Raw genomic sequence first — 21,384 nt, forward strand, 5'->3', positions numbered from 1 at the left:
GGGGAAGGGGAGGTGGCCCTCACTGACCTAATTGTTCTAATGAAGGCTGGGACGCTTACAGTTTCAGTCCTCTATATTGTATGCCAGCACAAGGGCCTGAATAATTCTAGCTGGCTGAGATGGTAGATGCTGCAGTTTCTCAACATTTTGAAGTATTCATAGTTCTGTTAATTTTCCACTGAAGCCACACACTGGAATTTTTACAATGTACTTCAAAGGAATAATGGAATTGCTGGGGAGTCATTACCATCGGTATTTATCTTCCCATCCTATTACGTCAAAACTTTTTCAGTAGGCCAGATCCCACTTTTGACAGCAAGCCAAAACTTAGGGCTGATGCTTTATCCTGCTGTTGCTCCAAGGGCTTTTTTCTTCTTTACGGGATTCACTCATCATCTCAGTTGTCTTAGTAGGAAAATCACTGTTGTGATGCTTCATTTTAAGGCCACAAAACCATTTATATCCTTGACATGACCCAGACATCCATATCCTGTATGAAAAGGGGTTTGATTTTAGGCCAGCTATAAAATTTATCACTGGAAAATTTATCATCTGAGTTCCCATAATAACCAGGCCTCATTAGCTTCCAGTGCCAGCACTCTTGCAAATGTTCTGAACCATATGGAACAAGCACAAACCATCACTTCTTGTCTGAAACAAGAGGCTCCTCTCAGGATCTCCGTCAGCCTCTGGACCTCTGGCTCCCCTCCGCTGCAAGTCACACAGCTCATTAGGGTTGTGTAGCTATAGAGGTGGAAGCCAAGCTCTACCTTAGCCCTCGTTTTTTATTTGGTCCATACAGTGCTGCTGCAGGTGCACTTCTAGTAAGAAAAATAAAGATGGGCCTGAGGAGACACTGAAAAGTAACTGAAAAGGCCTTCAGATTTGCACAGAGAAATAAGAAATCCATGATGTTAGAGCAAGGTGCAGCCAACTAATGGGTGCTGCCCCACATCTGACTTCAAGGAATTAAGAACCTGCTCTTTTTTTTTTTTTTTTGAAGGCTGAAATTTTTAGCACCTGGTAAAACTCATCACAAAATCTTCAATACTTTTTCAGGTACTTGGATTTAAAGGAAATGTCAGAAAGTTCCTATGAACACTTGGTTCTACAACTAAAATAGTTTTCTGAAGGGAATTAGCTTGCAACAACTTATTTATAAGCTAAATACATAAATGGCAACTTCTAAAGCACAGTGTACACAATGTCCCGAAGTACCAGCATTGAGCAAACAAAACTGATTCAAAAAACTGAGAAAGCTTGTATTTTTAATACACACAACTCATTCCTGAGGGCTTGATCAAATAAACTACAGTGACTGAGATATGGGACAGACATAACTGAAATGAGGAGATTGTGACGCTCTGGCTTTCAGTGTGATTTAAAAGATACAGGTATTTAGAGACTGTTAAATCATCATTCTGGCCCCTACTGACACAGTCATTGTTGTAGATGCACTTTCAAATTTCTGTGTAAAATGTCTCCTGGGTCTGCTGGATATCTGATGGAAAAGACAGCACACTAAGCTCCTTTGAAATTCATGGCATAGGGTTCCCAAGGTTTTCAGACTAACAAAACACCATCATTTCTTTCTGCTAGTATCATCATATGTCTGGGATGAAGTGTTTAATTTAAAATAGTGTGTAGTGTAGCTCTGTAGGTTTCTCAAGGCCACGGGGACCTCAGATGGCAACTATCTCTTTTTAACTGTGCTGGGATTGTCCTAGGAACATGTATCAAAGATGAGAAAAGATGAAATACTTAAGATTTAGTCTCTCCAGACAAAATACAAATAGATATATCTGGCTTGTACTGGCAAATGTAGCTGCTAAGCCATTCTCAGGCAGTCAGGCCCACAGTGCCTGGAAAAAGGAAAACTTCACACCCATTTTTAAAAAGAACAGAAAGGAGGACCCTGGAATCTACAGACTGATCAGCTTCACCTTCATGTTCAGTACAATCATACAACAGATCCTACTGGAAGCTATGTCAAGGCATGTGGGTGGCAGGGAAGCAATCAGAGACAGTCCTTCACAAAGGACAAATAGTGCCTATCTGGAAGCCTTCTACAACAGAGTGACTGCACTGGTGGATAAGGAAAGAACAACTGATGTCATCTAGCTTGACTTCTGTAAGGCCTCTGGCACAGTCCCACACAACATCCTTGTCTGTAAACTGGAGAAAGATGGGTTTGATGAATGGATTATTTGATGGATTAGGAATTGGCTGAATGGCCACACCCAGAGAATTGCAGTTAATGGCAAGGTCCCTCAAGGGGGACCTGTATTAAGACTGGTACTGTTCAGTCTCTGTTAATGAGTGCACCCTCAGCAAGTCTACAAGTGACACCCCACTGAGCAGTGCAGCTGATTCACTGCAGGGAAGGGATGCCATTCAGAGGAAGCCTGACAGCCCCATGAGGTTCAACAAGGCCAAGTGCAATATCCTGCACCTTGGTCAGGGCAACCCCCCATATCAGTGCAGTCTAGGGAATGAAGGGATTGAGAGGAGCACTATGGAGAAGGACTTGTGGGTACCATTGAATGAAAACTGGACATGAACTGGCAATATGCACTTGCACCCCAGAAAGTCAACCATGTCCTGGGCTGCACCAAAAGGACTGTGGTGGGTAGAGGGAGGTGAATTGCCCCTTCTACTCTGCTCTTGTGAAACCCCACCTGCAGTACTGTGTGCAGTTCTGGTGTCCTCAACACAAGGCAGAAATGGACCTGCCTGAGCAGGTCCAGAGGATGCGAAGAAATCAATCAGAGGGCTAGAGCACCTCCTCTATGGAGACAGGAGTTGGGTTTGCTGAGAGTGTTGGGCTTGTTCAACCTAGAAAGAAGGCAGCTCTGGGAAGACCATACAGTAGCTATCTATATTTAAAGGGGACTTCTAGTCCTGTGGCCTGTAAGTCCCAGGACTAGGATTTCCAAAATTACAGTCATCACTGTAATTGGATGCACATCACAATTACATCACTGCAACTGGATGTAAAGAGGAGCACAGGACAAGCAAGCCAGTTTTTCATCACTTTCTAGCACGAAGACTGCACTGTCATCAACTCTATGAAGATTAGTCTTCCTTTCCCCTGACTGTTCCTGGTGAACTGATCTGGCAACAGAGTAATACAGAAATTAACAGAGAATTGCAGCAATGTTTGTAGATCTTATGTTCAAACCAGTGTTGCCAGAATGAGCACCTGAGGCTAGACAGCTCACCAGATTTCCACAGTAAGAACAGAAATGGCATTTCGTAGGCTGACAATGTTCGTAACACAGCAGAACACTAAGTTGTTTCTAGATATAATAGGGATCAAGATACTGGACCTTAAAATATTCCCATCATCTTCCTTCATGTTATGATGTTAGCAGCTAAAAATTAATGAAATGGCTGCAGTATACCTAATGTAAATCAGAACATCAGGCTTCCAATCTGAAGTACTTCACTTTGAAATTAAGCTGCTCCTGAGACAACAGCCACTAAAAACATCTCAGTCACAACCGAGGTAAATGAAATGTCTGTAAGTGAAAAAGGTGACTCTTTAAGCTTGTGTTCATCCACAGGGTTAGTTCTTTTTTCACTGCTGTTACTACTATTTTCAGTGTCTCAGAACAATGACTAGAGAAGAGTAATACTGGTAGGACAGAATGGAGACCGCTGCCCTCTGAGACTTTCTCCTTTTAGCTTCTTTAAAACAAAAAGGCCCTTTAAAACAAAAGGTTGCTATGCAGAGATGTCTTGTGGTGCTGGAAGCAGAGTGCCAGCAAGCCTGGAGCACTGCTTATGGTATGGTGGAGTAGATATTCTAGCTTGAAGCTCTACAGGTCATAGCTTGACTGCAAAGAAATGTAACAGTATCAAAACAAAACGAAGTTGGGGGTGAGGGGAAAAACACATCATGCTCTCACAATAAAAGCTATTTTGATCCACTTTCAAAATAATACATCAATCTCACCTGCACCTTTCGTCACACAACGAACAGAACTAAACATATTGAACTAACCAGTCCATAATTGTCTCTCTCTCTCTGTTCAGCCCTTGCCAAAGTAACATCTCACCAGTCCTTTTCTATAGTGTCTGGAATTATATAGACAAGCTGGAGGCGGCCTGCAGTTCTAAGAACAAAGCTTTCTCCCGGCATGGGGATGATACAGAAAAGGCTCTAACTGCAAGTATGGAGACAACTTTGATCCAAACAGAGAACTGAGGAGACAGAGAGAGCAAGAGCTAAGCGCAAAGGCTTCTCTCTGCACACAGGACAGGGCAGGAGGCACGCAGGCAGCCTCACTTGTAGTTAGGGCTGCAGGGACAGTGGGGATGCAGCTACCTTCCAGCACAAAATGGAGCGCACTGGAAAACCTGGTGCCAAAGACAGCCCTGGCCTCATATCCCTGGCAGACTCACAGAGCCTCTGAGACCGAGTACTGTTCATGGGAGTCTGTCTCTTGTGAAAGCCTCTACTTCCCTGATGAGATAAACAGTAGAAACAGAGTCCATGGCCAATGGCTGCACAGATTCACGGGAGGTTTGTCTTGCTTGTTGCTCTCTCTCTTTTCCATTGCAGTCACCTCATAGTATCCAGCCCATCAACATGACATGTCCACAACAACTTCAAACCACAAGGGACATCCTTGTTGGGAAATCGTTCTGAGAGGAAAAACAGAAGACTAAAGTCAGCAGGAAAGCACCCATGGAACACAAAGAGACAGACGTAGCTTTGACAAAGACACAACAGAAGAACAACAGCTTTGTTCTCTCACACCCCTTTCCTCTCTTACACGTCACTTAAGCTGAGGCCTAACAACCAAGCTGCTCTAGCAACAAGGTCTCACTCATGGAGCAGACTTTGGACAGCTCCCCTTCCCCAAAAACCATGAACTCATCAGTCCTCACTAGTGTGGGCTATGGCAGGATGTCCTGCTGGTATCCTGAGCGAGGAACGCCTTCAGCAAGCATGGCCCCTACACATGCCCATGGGTATGCACCCACAGGAGTCTGCCATCTCACCCCTTTCAGAAAGACAAGGTCTCTTACACCATGCCTTGCTATTAGCCCTGTCCCAGTCCAGACTAAGAGAGGCTCTCAACTCTTCCTTAATAAGGATCAAGGCCAAAGCAATGCCCTGTGATTTCTGTAAGCCCCAAGTAAGTCCCCTTCCCTACCGTGATTCTCCTAAACACTAGATGAACTCCCACTTCCTTGGATCACCAGGCCTTAAATACCAAAAACATCCCTTACCTCCCCATACCTAGGCAATCTGTCTCTCCCCTCCATCATGAAGTCCTGTGTAGGGCTCCTACACCCACAGTGATAGCCTGCTTAACACAGCGACGACCCTCAATTGGGATTTCCCACACTCAGACTACAGAACCCTCTTGCCCATAAACTCTGATTAGTGACTCCTGCCTGGTGGCTCCCTGCTCAGCCTATTTGGATCAGGAGCACCAGACACGGCCTCACTGTTTTCTTGGGGTCCTTTTTCCTCTTCTTGTCAGAGGCGTTGAGGTAGGCCTGCTCCCTGGCCCTACATGAAGGGCCTCGGCTCAGCTCCCTCTCACTGTATGGGGGCAGGGTGTCCTCTTCATCCTCCTGCTCAGGCGATGATGGCGGCTGCTGTGACTGCTGCTGTGATTTCTCGGCTTTGTAGGTAGAAGGTGGTGACCAGGCATAGTATGTTCCCCCTCCTCTCTGGCTGGGCTGCAAGCTCAGCTTCGAGGGAGTTTCACTATGGTCACCGCTCTCATCATAGCTCCGAGATTTCCTCTCCAACACGCTGCTGAGGTAGGAGTGATCGTATTTCTGGCTCCCTCCAGGCGTTCGGCTCACCAGCCTGGGCAGGTGCTTCTCCTCATGGGCACGTCTCCGGGGTGGGCTGTATGACCAGCCCTGATCCGAGTCTGTCAGCGGCTCCCGGTTCCCTCTGCTGCGCTTGGTGTAGTATTCTTCAATGGAGCCATCCTGGTGGGGCAGCCCTCCGCTGCGGCTGCCATGCGACTCTGAGCGCTCGAAGCGTCGTGTTTCCTGGCTGTCTGCTCGCCGCATCCGCTGGCTGTACGACTCTGCAAAGGCTGCCAGCTCATCCATGGAGACAGCCGGCACTCCCACAGAGAAACTCTTACGGGACAACATCTCAGACTTGGATCTCTGCTGGCTGGAAGAGAGAAGAGATAGTGTTAGAGGGAAGGATTCAGCTGCGCTCATCTTATCAGCTGCCTTCACAGGCAATGGAGAGAAACAAGCATTCCTGGAGCATGAATCATCTGACCTGTTTTCATCATCTTCTGTAGGGAGAGATGCATCACATCCTCAAAATCCCTGCTTCTCTCTGCTGTCAAAGCAGCTTGGTACTGTACATGTCTAAAGTTACCCAAGATTAACCTCAGAGTGCATCTCCCTGTCCTCCAATATGTAGGGGGTTAGACTTGTTTCTCCTTGGCCCCAAAGCTTGTAGGTCTATGTCCTGCTGGGAAAACCCATGAGCCCAGCTACAGAAGCTCATAGCAGAGTGATTTTGAAGCAGGTTTAAGAAACCAAACTAGCAAAATAGTCCAGTACTTAGGGAAGGAAATCCCTGACACTTTGTTCAGGAGACTGGGCTGCTGGTATGTGAGGGAAGGATGTGGTATCTCTTCCAAGCATCAGAGTGCCAGTCTTTCAGGCCTGGTGTACAGGTCCTGCTGCACCAAAGCACCAGGGTGTGACACCCAATCAGCGCATCAGCACTAGAATGTGCTGGAAGGATCAGGAACGAATCTCAAGAAAGCATTTTTGGGGAAGGGTGGTTTGGTTTTCCTACTGATCTCACTTTTATGTCACTGGAATGGGGTTGGTACCTAGCTTTGCCCAGCTAGGTAGGTCTTCCAGTCAGTTTTGTGAGAATCAAGATTTATTCTGACCTCATCTAGTGACAACTCCCAGATTTCATGTTTCTCTCTAACCCTCTGTCCTGCTGAGCAGAACCACAGCAGCAGGAAATTGAGAAGAGCTATCAGTCCATCTGTCCCTTCTCCATTTTACTTAGCCAGATATAGCTGCTTCCCAACACGGCACTCCTCACCTGTGCCAGAAAGTGTCCCGCTCATCTCTGTAATCAGAGACAGCCTGTGATCTGGATGTGCTACCCCCACCCATCACTCCAGCCCAGTATTCAGCATCGCCATCCAGGTCCCCAGCAGGAGGCAGAGGTTTCCTTCGTGACTGACGGTAGGGCTGACGGAAGTTCAGGTCCTCTTCATGCAAAGAGCTGAGTCAGAGATGGTGTTGTTATCTGTAGGGGATGTTACAGAAAATAAATTAGACAGGTATTACCTTATAACATGTGCAAGAAGGGAGGGAAGGACAGGACAGGAATGCTGTGGTAAGCCCAGGTGCAGCTTTTTCAGAAAGAAGCTGAGCTGTCCTCTGTTAGAAAGAAATCAAAATGGAATCCCAGACCCTCCTCCACACCCTTGACTGTTCCTGCCCAAGATTGCTGTGGCTCAGTTTTGACACAGAGCTGCTGTTAGACCTACAGGTCTTCTAAATTGTAGCTGGCAACCAGGTGGGATATTCTAAGATCATCACATCACATCAGATGGCTGTGTTACAGATAACAGTCCAACCTTCATGTAGAAAATCACTCCTTAGCCCTGCTTCACTAATACATGAGAGCTGTGCTGCCTTGTGAGGTGGGCACTGAGCTTGGTGAAATACCATCACTGCAGTTGTGCCACCTCTCCCTTTCCTGGTATGAAACAGGCTGGCTCTGGATTTGGCCTGACTTGCCCAGCTAAAAGAAAACCAACCCCCTCAAAAAAAGATGAACAAAAAAGTAAGAGACTGTCTGAATCACTGTCAGTCTGTACCCTGTCAAGCACATTGACATCTGGAGGCTTGACATACCAATCTGGAGAGGTCTTTTTATAGTAGATCTTGTGGGTGCAGAATACAGTGTGCTCAGCAGTGACTGTTTTAGAAGTATACATAATTGTTAGTTATGCCTAATCTGTACTATAGCTTTGATGTAGTGTCATTCCCTAACACACTTTCATTGATTTGCAGGATCTCACACGTGTTTTAAATGAGCTGCTACCAGTGCCTAATGTTGGTTAGCTCTGCATGAGTCGGATGCTGCTGGGGCAACTGAGCCCCCAGCCTGTTCCTCCAGCAGAACAGCTAGAGGATAACAATCAGCATTGTAAGCCCTCCTCATGCACACACCTTGTCCTACCACTGCACCTCTGCCTCCTAATGTGGAAAGATCCTCACTTGGGTTTGTATTCTGACACCCCATTCAGAGCAGCCTCAGCCATTCTTTAGGGGGAAATAAAGCTTGCAAAGGCTATCAGGAGAGAGTGAGGAGCTCCACACAGAAGTTCTGAGTTTGTATCATGTCCCTATTCACCACTGTCCTGCCCTTCACCAGCAGCTGTCCGACTGCCAAGCTGTCATAATGATGTGTGTGCCACCTCTGATTTTATGTTGACCCAGTGTCACAAAATCTGATGAACCCCTAGTTTCTCAGATCTTTCTTGTAGTGGCTGCTCCTTCTGCAGGGCAATAGCCACTTGAAAACCACCTTTCTCTGCATCTTCCCAACCACACCATGGTTATTTGCAGCCCACAAAAGATGCTTTTAACAAAATCATCCATCTCTTATTTTGTCACACTGGGAATTTACAGGCACCACACTGTAAGGGATATAGAAATTGTGAAGACAATACCCCAGCTATTATCACACCACAGGATATGCAGAAGGCATATGCAGATTTGGTGATGATCCAAAAGTTTAATTATCCATGTAGACATTTTCATTAGAATCTTGGTATTTCTCACCTTATTTGTTCTGTGATGATTGGGTAAGCAGCAAAATCTTTAAAATCAGAACACAGAACCATAGAATCATAGAATAGTTAGGGTTGGAAAGGACCTTAAGATCATCTAGTTCCAACCCCCTGCCATGGGCAGAGACACATCACACTAAACCATGCCAACCCAAGGCTCTATCCAACCTGGCCTTGAACACCACCAGGAAATGGAGAATTCCACAACTTGCCTGAGCAACCCACTCCAGTGCCTCACCGCGCCGTAACAGTAATATCTGATCTAAACTTCCCCTGTTTAAGTTTTAACCCGTTACCCTTGTCCTATCACTACAGTCCCTAATGAATAGTCCATCCCCAGCATCCCCTATATACCCCCCTTCAGATACTGGACTTGTAGATGCCTGAATCTATTCAGGCATTTATTCAACTGCCCCAAGTACCATATCCTGGGCATCATATCCTAGAGGATGGCTCTAAGGCAAAGCCAGTGAACTTTTAACTATGAGCATGCAGACTTTTTCAGGTCAGTGAGAAAAAACAAATAATTAACCATGCTTGTTCCTCACATCGTTCTCGCATCGTTCTCCTAGCTGGTCAAACTGAGCCAGTTCTTTCTCCCACATAGTAAAGCACCTTCATGGAGTCCCCTTTCCTTGTCAGCCTGGATCCTGTACCCCTTGCACACTGCTAGAGAATAAAGAAACAGCATTAGTGGAAAATATGGTTAAGTCCAAGGAGACTTTCTGACAATATTGCTTCTACAGTTGAGCTCATGCCTGCAGGCAGGTAGGCTGCGTCTTCCAAAACCATGACTGAGTCAGTCTTTGCTTCAGAAGAAATCTGTCTGTAACGTGGGATGTGTAGCTGTGAGCAGCTGCATCATTTATAAAGCTTGCAGTAACAGCAAAAATTATTTGGAAATGCCCAATCTGTACAACCAAATGCATCAAGTGGTGTCACTTGCCACAGAGTGATTCCATCCCCCCCAGAGGATGGCAGAAAGGAAAAGCACTCATTTCCCCTTCCTCAGCACTCCAGAAAGGATTCGTCATGGTATGGGAGAAGCAGTCCCAGAAGATGAGGCTTCCTCTATGCAGCAGGGCTGTAAGCTCTCAGTCCGCAGGGAAGCAGGTGGCTGAGCATTTGGGAGCTGTCACTTGGCAGACCACTCCTCCCATCCCTATGAATTCTGCTCACGCAGGTTGAAGAGCATGTGGTAGGAGAAGCTCCAGATAATACAGAAGGAAACACAGGAAGTCCCACAAAGTACATCACAGTGCTTTGAGATGTATACTGAACCTAATGATGGGGCCGAAACCAGACCACTGGTAACTGAAGCTGCCTACTCTGGTGTTCTTTACATGCTTGATTTATAGAAAACATATGTTTTACACATACATTAAGTACCTGACCCCTGAGATTACTCCGTTTGCAGGGAAGTCTGGGCAGCTCTTTTGGTTATCCCACATTCCTGAGTGTAGAAAAGAAGCTCCTACACACCTGAAGCCACAGCAGCTCTTTCTTACTCCAACAGGCTGGCTCCATGCACACTTTGCCTGCTAATCCTATGAAGAGCCTGATTTACTCAAGGCAGGTCTATAGTCAGCAAGCACAGAACCCACCTATCAGAACTTTGAAGAAAATAAGGCTTTTATAGCAGATTAATTAAGAAAAATCTCAGCCTGAGGCAGTTTCAAGACTGACAGAAATACAGGTCTAAGTACAAACCAGTACGACAAGCCTCAAATTCAGCCTCATTAAAAACACTGTCTGAGGACAATCCACTTAGCACTACGAAATGGAGCCCGTCTGCCCTGCATAGGGTTATAATGTTCCTTGTGTAAATACTGCAGTGTTGCACAAGTGCTTCTCTTGTGGCACGATTTAAATACTTGGACGGTGGTTTTGAACCAACCTGTTTCTTCTGGTTTATCCCACACTCCCAATACTTTGAGCTACTAACATATGGGTTTGATGGTACGTTGCATAGTATGCACTGTGTGGGCTGAACAAGAACTTGGCAGAGGTATTTTTAGGCACCTTCTGTATGAAACTGCTGTGCATGTGTCTGTGTGCTATTAAATAACCATGCCCTGCTTCAGAAATGGCTGTGCCATGAAATGGATGGAATGATTCCTGCAATAATCCCACAGATTGCTTCAGGAGGAAATTGCATTACTGTGGGTTTTGTTTGTGCACATGTAAGGTACATAACTACATCCTGAAATATTACCTTGTCTATGTGTATTTGGGAAAGGTATTAGATGTTAAAACATGAGTCTATCGGGGGTCCTGCTTTCAACGTGTCTCCAGGCAGCTTAACTGACAGCAGTCTGAGTTTTGCTATGTTTTATTATCCCCACAAATGTGTGCACAATGACTGCAAATGCACACAGTGATTGACAGAACACAAGGAACCAAAGCAGAAGACCATCATGTCTCTTGGGAGTGAGGTTGCTGCTATGAAGAGGGGCTGGACTGACTAGCCTCAGAAGTGATGACTCCAGCTTCACTGTGCAAGCAATAGCACCTCACCGTCACTGTTGACCTGTCTGCTACTTTGCTAGGAAGGAGGTCTCCCAATATCCTTTCTTTAATGTGTCTACTAGGAGCTCACCCAGGCTAACACCCCATTTATACACAGGGGTACAAACAAGCACCAGCTGGGAAATTACTCTGACCTACTAACAACCTTTGGGAACTTGAACAGGCAGCTTCCAAACTCTATCTCCCCAGAGCCACTACTCATGCTGAGGCTGTGCCAGGTATCTACTGGGCAGCATCTATAGCTCCTGGAACTGATGGAGATTTCTCTAATTAGCTAGGTTTCATACTAGCTTCATGCTCAACTTGCTATTGCAGCTGTGGTATCAAGGGCAAGTAAATTATTGGTTAATTCTGCAAGCATCTAGAAATTAACTGAATTTAAATCTGCAAAGATAACCACAACAGCTCATAGAAAGTATTTTCCATGACAGATGAAGGATATTTTGTGTCCATGTTTATTTATTACTTTGCACAACTGAATGTTCAACTTCTCAAATCTCTTTATTATTCCTTATGTGAGAACCAAAGATATTATTGCCTCCTCCTCACATCCTTCTTCATCTGTAAATTGTCAGAACCCTTTAATAAGGTCTGAATATTTTTAGGCCCATCTTAATTATACGGGAATAAAGATGCAGAGAATATTAACCACTTGTCCAGAACTATTCACTGAAGTCAAAGGGAATGGGAACATTTTTCCCTGTTAGACCATATTTTCTTCTCCTGAACACTTCACAAATTTCTAATGCCTAATTTCTCTTAACTAGACATTTTCTTTATTATTCTGTGGGTGGAACCAAGTCAGCCAAAACTGTGAGCTGCTTCCCTCCCCAGAGAGGACAGCATTGCTATTTTTTTCAGACAAGTGTGATTAGGAAGTAAATGATGTCTCATCCTTATACGCCTTTCATATGAAAGATCTGGAGTCCACCTCTTGGGATCAAAAGCTTCCCCATGTGCATGTTTCAAGGAGTCTACGCAAGAGTCTTCAGGGGACTACTGCATTTACAATAGACAGAGCATACATCCTAGCTTATGTGTTGCCACCACTCTTCTAAAGAAAGATGAAAGTTTTTGGTTCTTTTTATCCTGTTCAGCCCTAAATTTAGGATAGAGTTCCTAGGCTTCACTGGAGCTTTGTCACATGGGTTTTATATAACCCTAGGACAAATCTTCTAAATATCCTCATGCCTATGTTTGCTCACTGTATCACTGCAAAGGGGTCATTTGTAAGCACAGAAACTATCTAGGGCAAAGGCTGTACTTTGTAGCCTGGCAGTCAGCATTGGAGAATCATCCAGTCTCTGTCCTTCAGCACTTCTGACCCCATTTTTTTTAAATAAACTTGACAGAAAGGTTGAAGTGTCAAAGATGCCAAATTTCAAATCAGACCTACACATGGCTGTGTGGGGGGACACAGAAACCATAATTAGTGCTCTTCCTGAGAAAAAGGCCTTTATTATAAACCCAATCATTACCTGCTTTGTTTAGCTTCCTGTCTGGCCAACTAGCAAATAAATAGCTTGGAAAAGCCACATAATGCTTTCTCTCCTACAGCCTATAATTAGGGGATATTCTGGCGTTGTAAAGGACCTTAAGAAGGGTATCAAACTTCTTCAGCTCTGCAGCTCAAGGAAAACCTTAAAACAATATATGCATGATCCGTAAGTGTTTGTCCATAATACGCAAAAAACTATTAATTAAAATAAAAAGCTGAAGAACATCTGATGTCTTGCCACAAGAAACAGAGCTTTTATAATACTGGTTTTCTTTGCAATATATAGTATTTCCTCTCAGGTCCTGAGCTGAGTGAATTAAAGCCCAGCCAGCTGATGTGGACTATATAATTAAGTGCATATATCTGTGTAATGGGAACAGGATGCTGAGAGCCATTCCATTTGGTTACAAACATATCCAGTTTCTTACTCTGCATTTGTGCTCTGCTAGTAACAGTACAGCACAGACAAGACTGGGGCTCTGATCTGACTCTTAAAAAATCCCTGGAGTTCCATGGCTAACCCATGCTCTACATGCAGCGAGACTTTTCACAGGAGAAAAAAAGAAAAGCACCGGGCTGTCATTTATCATCTTCCAACAAAGGTTTTTGAGTTGGATATGCTGTGCTTTGTATCAGTGATTGACTTATTTCCTATTTCAAAATGCTCCATTCCACAGCTCTGTTTTGATTTCAAGTGTGGGGGGGAAAGTATGACTATTAAAGGAAAATAATATTTGCAATTCCAGAAGGTTCATATACTGTATACATAATACATAGGGTTGTTCCAAAGCTTAATTATTTGATTATGCTACTTGATTTTGTCTTTTCAGAAGTATCTTATCACACTGTCATAAGAAAATTTAACAAACTATATTTACTGTAGTGCTTTGAAACCAAGCATGTGGCTGGACGAATGGCAACATACTGTTGTCAGTATGGTGACTGCATCGGTGAGAGTCACTTTCCGCTGCAGCATTTTTGGAATTTATATAGCCACTCTGATCCTGAAATGCTAGTGTTAAAAGACCTAGCATGTGGCTAAACAGCTACCCTGGTTTTCCTTGATGAGAAGTGACCCTCACCAAGAGGGTCATCATACTTAACATTCTGTGTCTGCCATTGATACACAACTCCTTACTAGTTAGAAGCCTTTTATCACTCAAATTTTCTAAATACAAAGGCTGAACAAAAAGTGACCTATTGACTTCTGTAAGACAGAGTAGGGATCCAGTGCAAAAATTCTTGGGCAGAAAACAGAGGGAGCACATCCCTGTGCCCAAAATGCCATGGGGGACATTAAAGCACATTGCAGCTAGATCTGCTGCCAGAGGGCAAGCAGAGTAGGAAGAACAGATTACCAAAAGAAAGCAGCCTGCAAAGCATTCTCTCTAAGGAGAAACAGCCACTGCCTCTGCTCCCCTGAAACTGTTTTCTGTCCTCCACAAGTAAACGTTTACAGGAGTAATGAGAGGGGTTCCAGTCACAAACTTGAGCCTCCCATTCCCTGCTGACCTAAAGAGGCACCCACAAACTGACACTGTCCTGATGGCACTAGAAAAGTTGGACTGTGTGGCCCTAAGAAATACAGATGTCATTGTGATAAGCAGGATTAAAATGCAGTTTTTTCCGTGTTCTCCTGTTCACACCACTCTGTCAATGACAATCATTCCTCCCTTTCCCAGCCCCAATCCCGGTAAGAAGACTGAATATTGTGCCTTGCACTGCAAATTACCATTTTGGCTTCCTCCACTGGTGTCACCTGGGGCTAAGGGAGGAGGGTGGGACTTATCCATCAGCACAGCAGGCGACGGGACACCAGTCACAGGAAACACTGGGGATGTAGTATGCACCTGGCATGGAAGAGACTGGAGGAGGGTACCCAGCTTTTGCTGCTTTGCCTGCTACATACACTGAAAAAAGAAAGAGAAGAGTAGTCAGCACCACATTGGCCTACACAGGACCAAACAGCATATGGCTTGAAACCTGCACATCACCAACACTGGTGACAGCCCAGCAGGAGACAACTGGACACATGAAATGACAAGGACCAATTTGAAACTCTCTAAGCCTCAAAAGGTACTGAGTTTAAAAAATGCACACAGCAGGTCAGATGAGCCCTGCAAGATGCCCAGCAATTGAAAGAAACTCAGGGTGTTAGAGCTGGCATCACCACTGCTATGATTTAGTGGCAGTTCAGCTTTAAAAACAACTGATGACTCAAGCAACAGGATGAAGCTCATGAAACTTGACAGATCTGCCTGAGCCTGACCAGAAACCTTGCTGGGTCATCTGGATTTTGCACTGTTCTAGAGGGCAGCTGCTTTGCATTGCTGTGAAGAAACCTCTCAGGATGCTTTTAGCTCTGACCTGCAACATAACTGACACAACTCTGGAAGAAGAGCATGACACTTTGGAGAAACAGGCACAGCTGGCAAGGCAGAGAGGGCTTGGGGAATTAACATTTGTAATTAACTTTGAGCGCTCAACAATCAAGCAATAGGTCAGATGCTTCTCTCCCTAAAAACTAGTTCTTCAGTCAAGTGCTCAGGGCAAATGAAGTAATATGAAGCAGATTCTCCTCCTGTTCTGCCAGGGAGCAGAAGTAGCACAGGAGAAGATTGGCACCAGGCTTGGACAGGGTCACTCACAGGCCCGGGGACAGCAGCAGGACTCGGGACAGCAGGGGCAGCGGACGTAACAGCAGCAGCTGTGTGGGCAGCACTGGCACCAGCAGATCCCCACCAGGAGGAAGAACAGGAATGCCCCCAGGATCACCAGGCCCACAAAGACCCACTCTGGAAAATAAGGGGAGAAATAGAGATACTTACAGAATTGCACACTGCTGTGAAAGGGAACATCAGCAACATCCTGGCAGGGGAGAGCATAGGTGCAAAACAGTGTGAATAACAGAAGCTGACTCCCTGTGGGTCTAGGACTACATCCTCCTCTGTGTTAAAGCAGAAACGGCACACTATAGTGAGAAATGGAGCTACAGAATGGTCCCTTGCAATGTCTCTTGGCTGCCTGGGAGGCAGGAGCTCTGCTCTTTCACAGCACAGACACCTTTCACCCCACAGCAGACCTGTACAAATGCTGCAGGATATGCTCCATTACTAAAACACTACGAACACTAATAGACAAGATCCATTAGTGTTTAGAATCTCATCAAAGCCTCTTTCTTCCTTGCCATGTTCATGCCCTGCTTGTGTGTTTGTTCCTTACCCACATCCTAGTTTTAATGGGACAAACATTGGTGCAAAGCACACTGTAAACAGGCCAATAAATGAGGCAAGCCTGCCCCTTTGCAACTGGGCTCATATAGGCAATTATTCTTTTCAATATGCCAAACGAACAACCTATTCAGGTGCTGCAGCCAGCCAGCAAACCTAACAACCATGTTTTCTATCCCCTGAAGCCTCAGATGTTATCTGCCAGGCCCCAAAAGGGAGCAGGCGAAAAAACATTCAACAAGTGAAACCACAGAAGAGCCAGTCCATGAAAAACAGGATGGGGTTGAATGGGAAGGGGCAGCAGCTGTAGTGGGAGCAGATAAGGCTGCTGGGGAAGCTCCCAGCCCTGCACATGGCTGCCCCACCACACTTGGCAGGAGATGGTATGCACAGAGCTGTGCCTAGTGCCATGTGGGAATTCCATGCATTAGGGAAGTGGTTGGTGAACACATCCCGGCAAAGGAACTTCAAGACTTGGAACATACAGGAGGCCAAGAGTTGGTTTTAAACACATTTAGAGAGATGCACCAACCTATCTAGAAGTTAGAGGGCTGGTAGGGAAAAACTCCAGATGTACCCAGGTTAGAAACCATCCACGGAAAGATGGTGAGGAAAGCAAAGAAAGAAGTAGTGGGGCTGCCTTGAACTGGAGTAGGGTTTATCCCCACACCCACCCCAGTGGGAAGAACACAGCAGACCACTGATACCAAACAGAAGTCTAGCATTCACTAAGGGGTCTCCTGGTACATTATCATTAGATGAAGACGTATTGATACAAGGATTACAATGTGAGTATAGAATCACGCTGGAAGAATAGTGCACCTCTCACTTGCATCGCTAAGCTGAAAAGCCATGAAAAAATGTTTCACTTGGAACAATCAAACCAGATTCCTTTTCTAGTTCTTAGTAAAACACAAAAATAATACATGTCAATTTTGATTAATCCACAGCATTCTGTTTGAATGAAAGTAAAATTCTTTGCTTTTTTGGAGTTTTCCTTAACTCTTTTACAAACAACTCCCCTTTTTAAATGCCATTTTAAATCCAGAACTTAAAATTCCCTTTAAAAAATGACAGTGAGAGAGCTGGCATTCACAAATCAAAATACTTCGGAAAAGTCAAGTGAAATGTTTTATATTTTTTGAATATTTTATTTCTTTTTTGGGCTGAAAACAGATGAATTTCATTTAAACTTACAAATAATTTTGGACCTTGTGGAGTAATTTTTTTGGGTGAAATTACTATATATTGAGAAAAGTTCAGCTAATGAATAAGGAAATGGCTGGAGGGAAGCATTCATGAATGGAAAAGGAAAAGCTGAGAGGAGACTGCTTATACAGTTCCTCAAGTGATGGTTCTAGGTGCTATCTTAATATCTTCATGAATGACTTTGACACTGAAAATAAGAATGTATCAATGTATCTTGAGGGTAAGTGGCAGCGAAGCATTGTCATTAAAGATGAAGACTGGGATATGTTACAGAAAGAGACAGCTGTCCTTAGGCCTACAATAAGAAACATGAAATGCAGCAATATATTGAATCTGAAGTTATACAGCAATACTTTCAAGGTCACATGTTCAAAGATTAAGAACAATTTGTGTTCTGAACAGGGTTCTGTTAGTTGGAAGTAAACAAAAAACCAAATTACCCAGTGTCCATCATAGGACAAGTTGTAACCACTTAGGCAATACAGCCACAGAAACAGCAAATGTACTTCCTACACGCAACAGAGGAGGGATTTCCAGAAGCATTAAGGAAATACTATGCCCTCATACAAGGCCCCTGTGTAACTTCATCTGAAGTTACTGATGTTATTATACATCTCTTTGGACAAGAAAAGATGAATTCAGGTTGGACATGTTGCAAGGCAGGGATTTGAGAGGATAAAGTGATTTGATAGCCTGCCTTGCAGCAGGAGAGCTGAAGCTTGCTTTGTTAGTCCTAATTAAAAAGAGGGCTGAGAGCAAGTGTAGCTGACCGCCTGTTAATATGCTAGGAGGATGAACACCAGGAGGAAAACCAGGTATTAAAAATCTTACATAAATGGGCATAAACAGGCTACGAGTAACATAGGTGGAAGCTACAAGAAGCACATCAAAGCAAGTGATCCAATGCCAAAGCCAAACTACCCTTAAGCTTACTAAGCTTATGGAAAGGATAAATTTAATGACACTCAGGATAGTAATCAAGATTAGCGAGCCATATTATTCCGTACTGCGCTTCCTAATATATACCAATCTGAGCAGGGCAACAGCTCAGTGGCTTTTTGGTCATGTTCTCATCTTGTTTTCTAAAACCATCACTGATACAAAGAAGTGTGGTGAAAAACAGTATCGCATGACAGAAGTGGCCAGCCACAGCTATGTAATGAAGCTCAGATGTCAGATCTCCAGAACTGTTAGTGAACAGTTCACAACCACTCCATAAAGGATGAAAGCCTGGCAGAGTTAAAAACACAAACAGCAAGTCCATTGTAACTGTGATCTCTCTGAAAACGCTCTAGGAGTACAAAAGGTCAGGAGAGTATGTACACTGTGCATTGCCAGATACTTGCTCAGCACTGCAGTGGATGTTTGAAATCAAGTGTCCCACTCATAAGGACCTATGAATCAGGAAGGATTTTGCTTCACAGGAAATTAGACCATTGGCTTCTCTGGCGAGCTTAAGAAAACAGCAAATGAGCCTGCTGGCTCTCACAAAACTGAGATCCAACCAGCTCCAGAAAGAACTGTGTAACCCTGAGATTCAGATGATGATCAAACTGAAATGCTAACTGTCCTCGCTGTTTTGCTGCTGCCTTTTCCACTTTCTTGTTGTCTATACCCATGCAGTGAGAGTACCAGAAAGCTACCTGGTCAACAGCATGAATTTTATACCCATTCAATAAAATTGTAAATAGTGGAGGGGAAAAAAAAATAAAGTATTAGGCAACGGATAATCAACTTCTGCCTATGGTGGAAAGACCAACCCTTCTCCTACCATGCTGGAATTCCAGGGAGCTTTGGGTTATACTGGAGGTGGGTGAATGTCTGCTTTCTCTCCATTTGTATCTCAGGACAGACTTGAAAATAGCTTCACACATTTATGTGGAGTTGCATTTTTGCACAAACCTGTGAAAGAAGCACTCTCTGGGCACTGTCAGGGGATGATTTGATGACTCAAGGGCTAAATGTTCTCACAGCTTTTCCCCTTCAAGGACATTATTTCCTTTTAAGTAAAATCACTGTTTCCTCTGCAAAGAGCACCAGAACTGGTGGCTCTCATTAGTTTGGCTAGCAAGGGATTTATCATGGCCACAGAGCTTTCATGGCTTGGTCCAACCACTTAGTGTTACCTAGATGACGCTCTGGCCATACAGCACAGGAGGGACTATGTCAGTGATGGGCTGCTCTATTTCTACACCTCCTGTGCTACCATCTGTGGTGATGGCTGTAGCAGTGCCTGCAGGATAGGGTCTGGTGAGAAGGTATCACTGCAAGGAGCAGCTCATGTACAAAGCCATACAGGCACATAAGGCTGCCGAGACCTTGCGGGCTGGAGCAGCATTACCCTTGTGCTAGCAGGGAAGAGCAGAGAGCTTGATGTAAAACCTCTCCTCAACTGCCCTGGTATTTCTGCTCTCACACTGATCCTGGCATGACATCAGCCATCTCTGTATGTTGGATCCCAGCATGGACATTCCTCCCCCAAGTGCCAGCATCAGCTCTCTCAGATCTAAACCCAACACACTTTCCCAGTAAGCAATAAGCTTTTATCTTTTTCTCCCCAGATAAAACACATGTAAGAGTGAAATGTACACCATATAAAGATGCTGCAGAGGGCTAGACAGACAAGATGACAGATAATTGGGTGATTGGAGGGTGAAATGATTGAATACCTGGCATAATATCCACAGCAAAACTGGGCAAGAGATCAGCAAGCAGCCCTGTCCTGCCTAGAAAAGACAGGAGGAGAACAAGGAGATAGGTTACTGCAAGAAATACACACTCCCCAGCCCCTGTTTTAGCCTCCAGTCCCCTTCCTCATCAGCCCACTTCCACTTTAAGTGTGCATCCTATCAACCACAGATGTCATCCTGCTTGATGCCTGGTTTCTGCCATTTCTGTGTCCTTGCATTTTATCTTTATCAGCAGAGCTGGGGGAAAAGAATCTTGAACAGAGCTTCTTCAATCTAGACACAAAATGACAAGAAGAGGAGGTCTCCTTAGCACAATTACACGGTAACATCTTTCTGGAGTTACACTGTACACATGCAAAAAGCTCCTGGAAATGCACAACAGCCCTCAAACCGAAGGATTTAGTTTACTTTTTAAATGAACTGATGCAGTTTGGATGGGTGTGAAACATCATTAACCCAAAGCTCTTGACAAGTCAACCACACGCATACAACACCTGTGGGTGGTGCTCTCCACATGGGGCTCTGCAACTGCAGAAACACCTCCAGGAAAGGGGTCTTGAAGCATGACTATGAGTATGTGCTACTGATTTCGAGATGCACAAGCAACCTGGTGAGAATGTGTGATATAAAGTTAATTCTCAAGCTGTCCTGGGTTCAGCTGTAACAATTATTCTTCCGCTTCCTAGTAGCTGGTGCCATGCTGTGTTTTGGCTTTACTGATGTGTGGTGCTGAGTTGCTGGCTTGGCTTAAACCATGCCACAAGCGAAGCAAATCAACCAGGGAAGGATCCATGTGGAAATTTGTGGAATAGCTTTGCAAAATCTAATTTATAACTAAACACAAACAAAATGCAAGCCCAAAGGCAGCTTGGTGCCTGTTCCTTTTGGCACTGTCTGAGATATTTCTAATATACAGCAAATGTCCTGCACAGTGTTCAGGTGTGTATCAGCAGAACAGCCCTATGTACATATATAGCACATACAGCATCAGGATCATGCTAGGTTTTTACAAAGATATGCAAAAGGCAGGAGAACTGTGCTTTTAAGAGAGACATACATTGTGGATATAACATAACAAAAGCAGTTAAGGGTAAGCCAGTGCAGAAGTGGTCAAGTGCTACCTTTAACCTCCCCACATGCCCTTCAGGTCCTGCACTAAGCAGCAATGATGAACTGGATCCCAAGCTCCTTGGCATCTAGTCTGATCCTGAAGCATACTATAATCAAATTCCTACTGTCCTTTTTGAACTCAGTGCTTCAGCAGAGCTTCTGTAGAGATCAAAAATCCACAAGGATGTCCACTGGAACCATAATAAACATCCTCTGAATGCAGGGAGTGCTCTGCAACTGATCGCAACTCATCAAATCTGTCCAGTACTCCCAGAAACACCATCATGATGAGG

General features: G+C 44.5%; 1 protein-coding gene across 1 annotated transcript; it reads right to left on the minus strand.

Moving 5' to 3' along the window:
- Positions 1-1,251: 1,251 nt before the first annotated feature.
- Positions 1,252-20,017, minus strand: LOC101880691 (immunoglobulin-like domain-containing receptor 2; the record flags this gene model as incomplete). The annotated part of the gene is given in 10 exon segments (XM_034073938.1): positions 1,252-4,650; positions 5,464-6,154; positions 7,061-7,253; positions 7,256-7,270; positions 9,374-9,452; positions 9,454-9,494; positions 14,585-14,678; positions 14,680-14,762; positions 15,501-15,647; positions 19,961-20,017. Coding segments are annotated over 10 exon segments (1,436 nt in total), but the record flags the coding sequence as incomplete, so codon positions are not given.
- Between the last annotated feature and the right edge of the window lie 1,367 nt (positions 20,018-21,384).

Source organism: Melopsittacus undulatus, unplaced genomic scaffold (genome assembly GCF_012275295.1).
Source record: "Melopsittacus undulatus isolate bMelUnd1 unplaced genomic scaffold, bMelUnd1.mat.Z mat_scaffold_263_arrow_ctg1, whole genome shotgun sequence".
Lineage (NCBI taxonomy): Eukaryota > Metazoa > Chordata > Aves > Psittaciformes > Psittaculidae > Melopsittacus > Melopsittacus undulatus.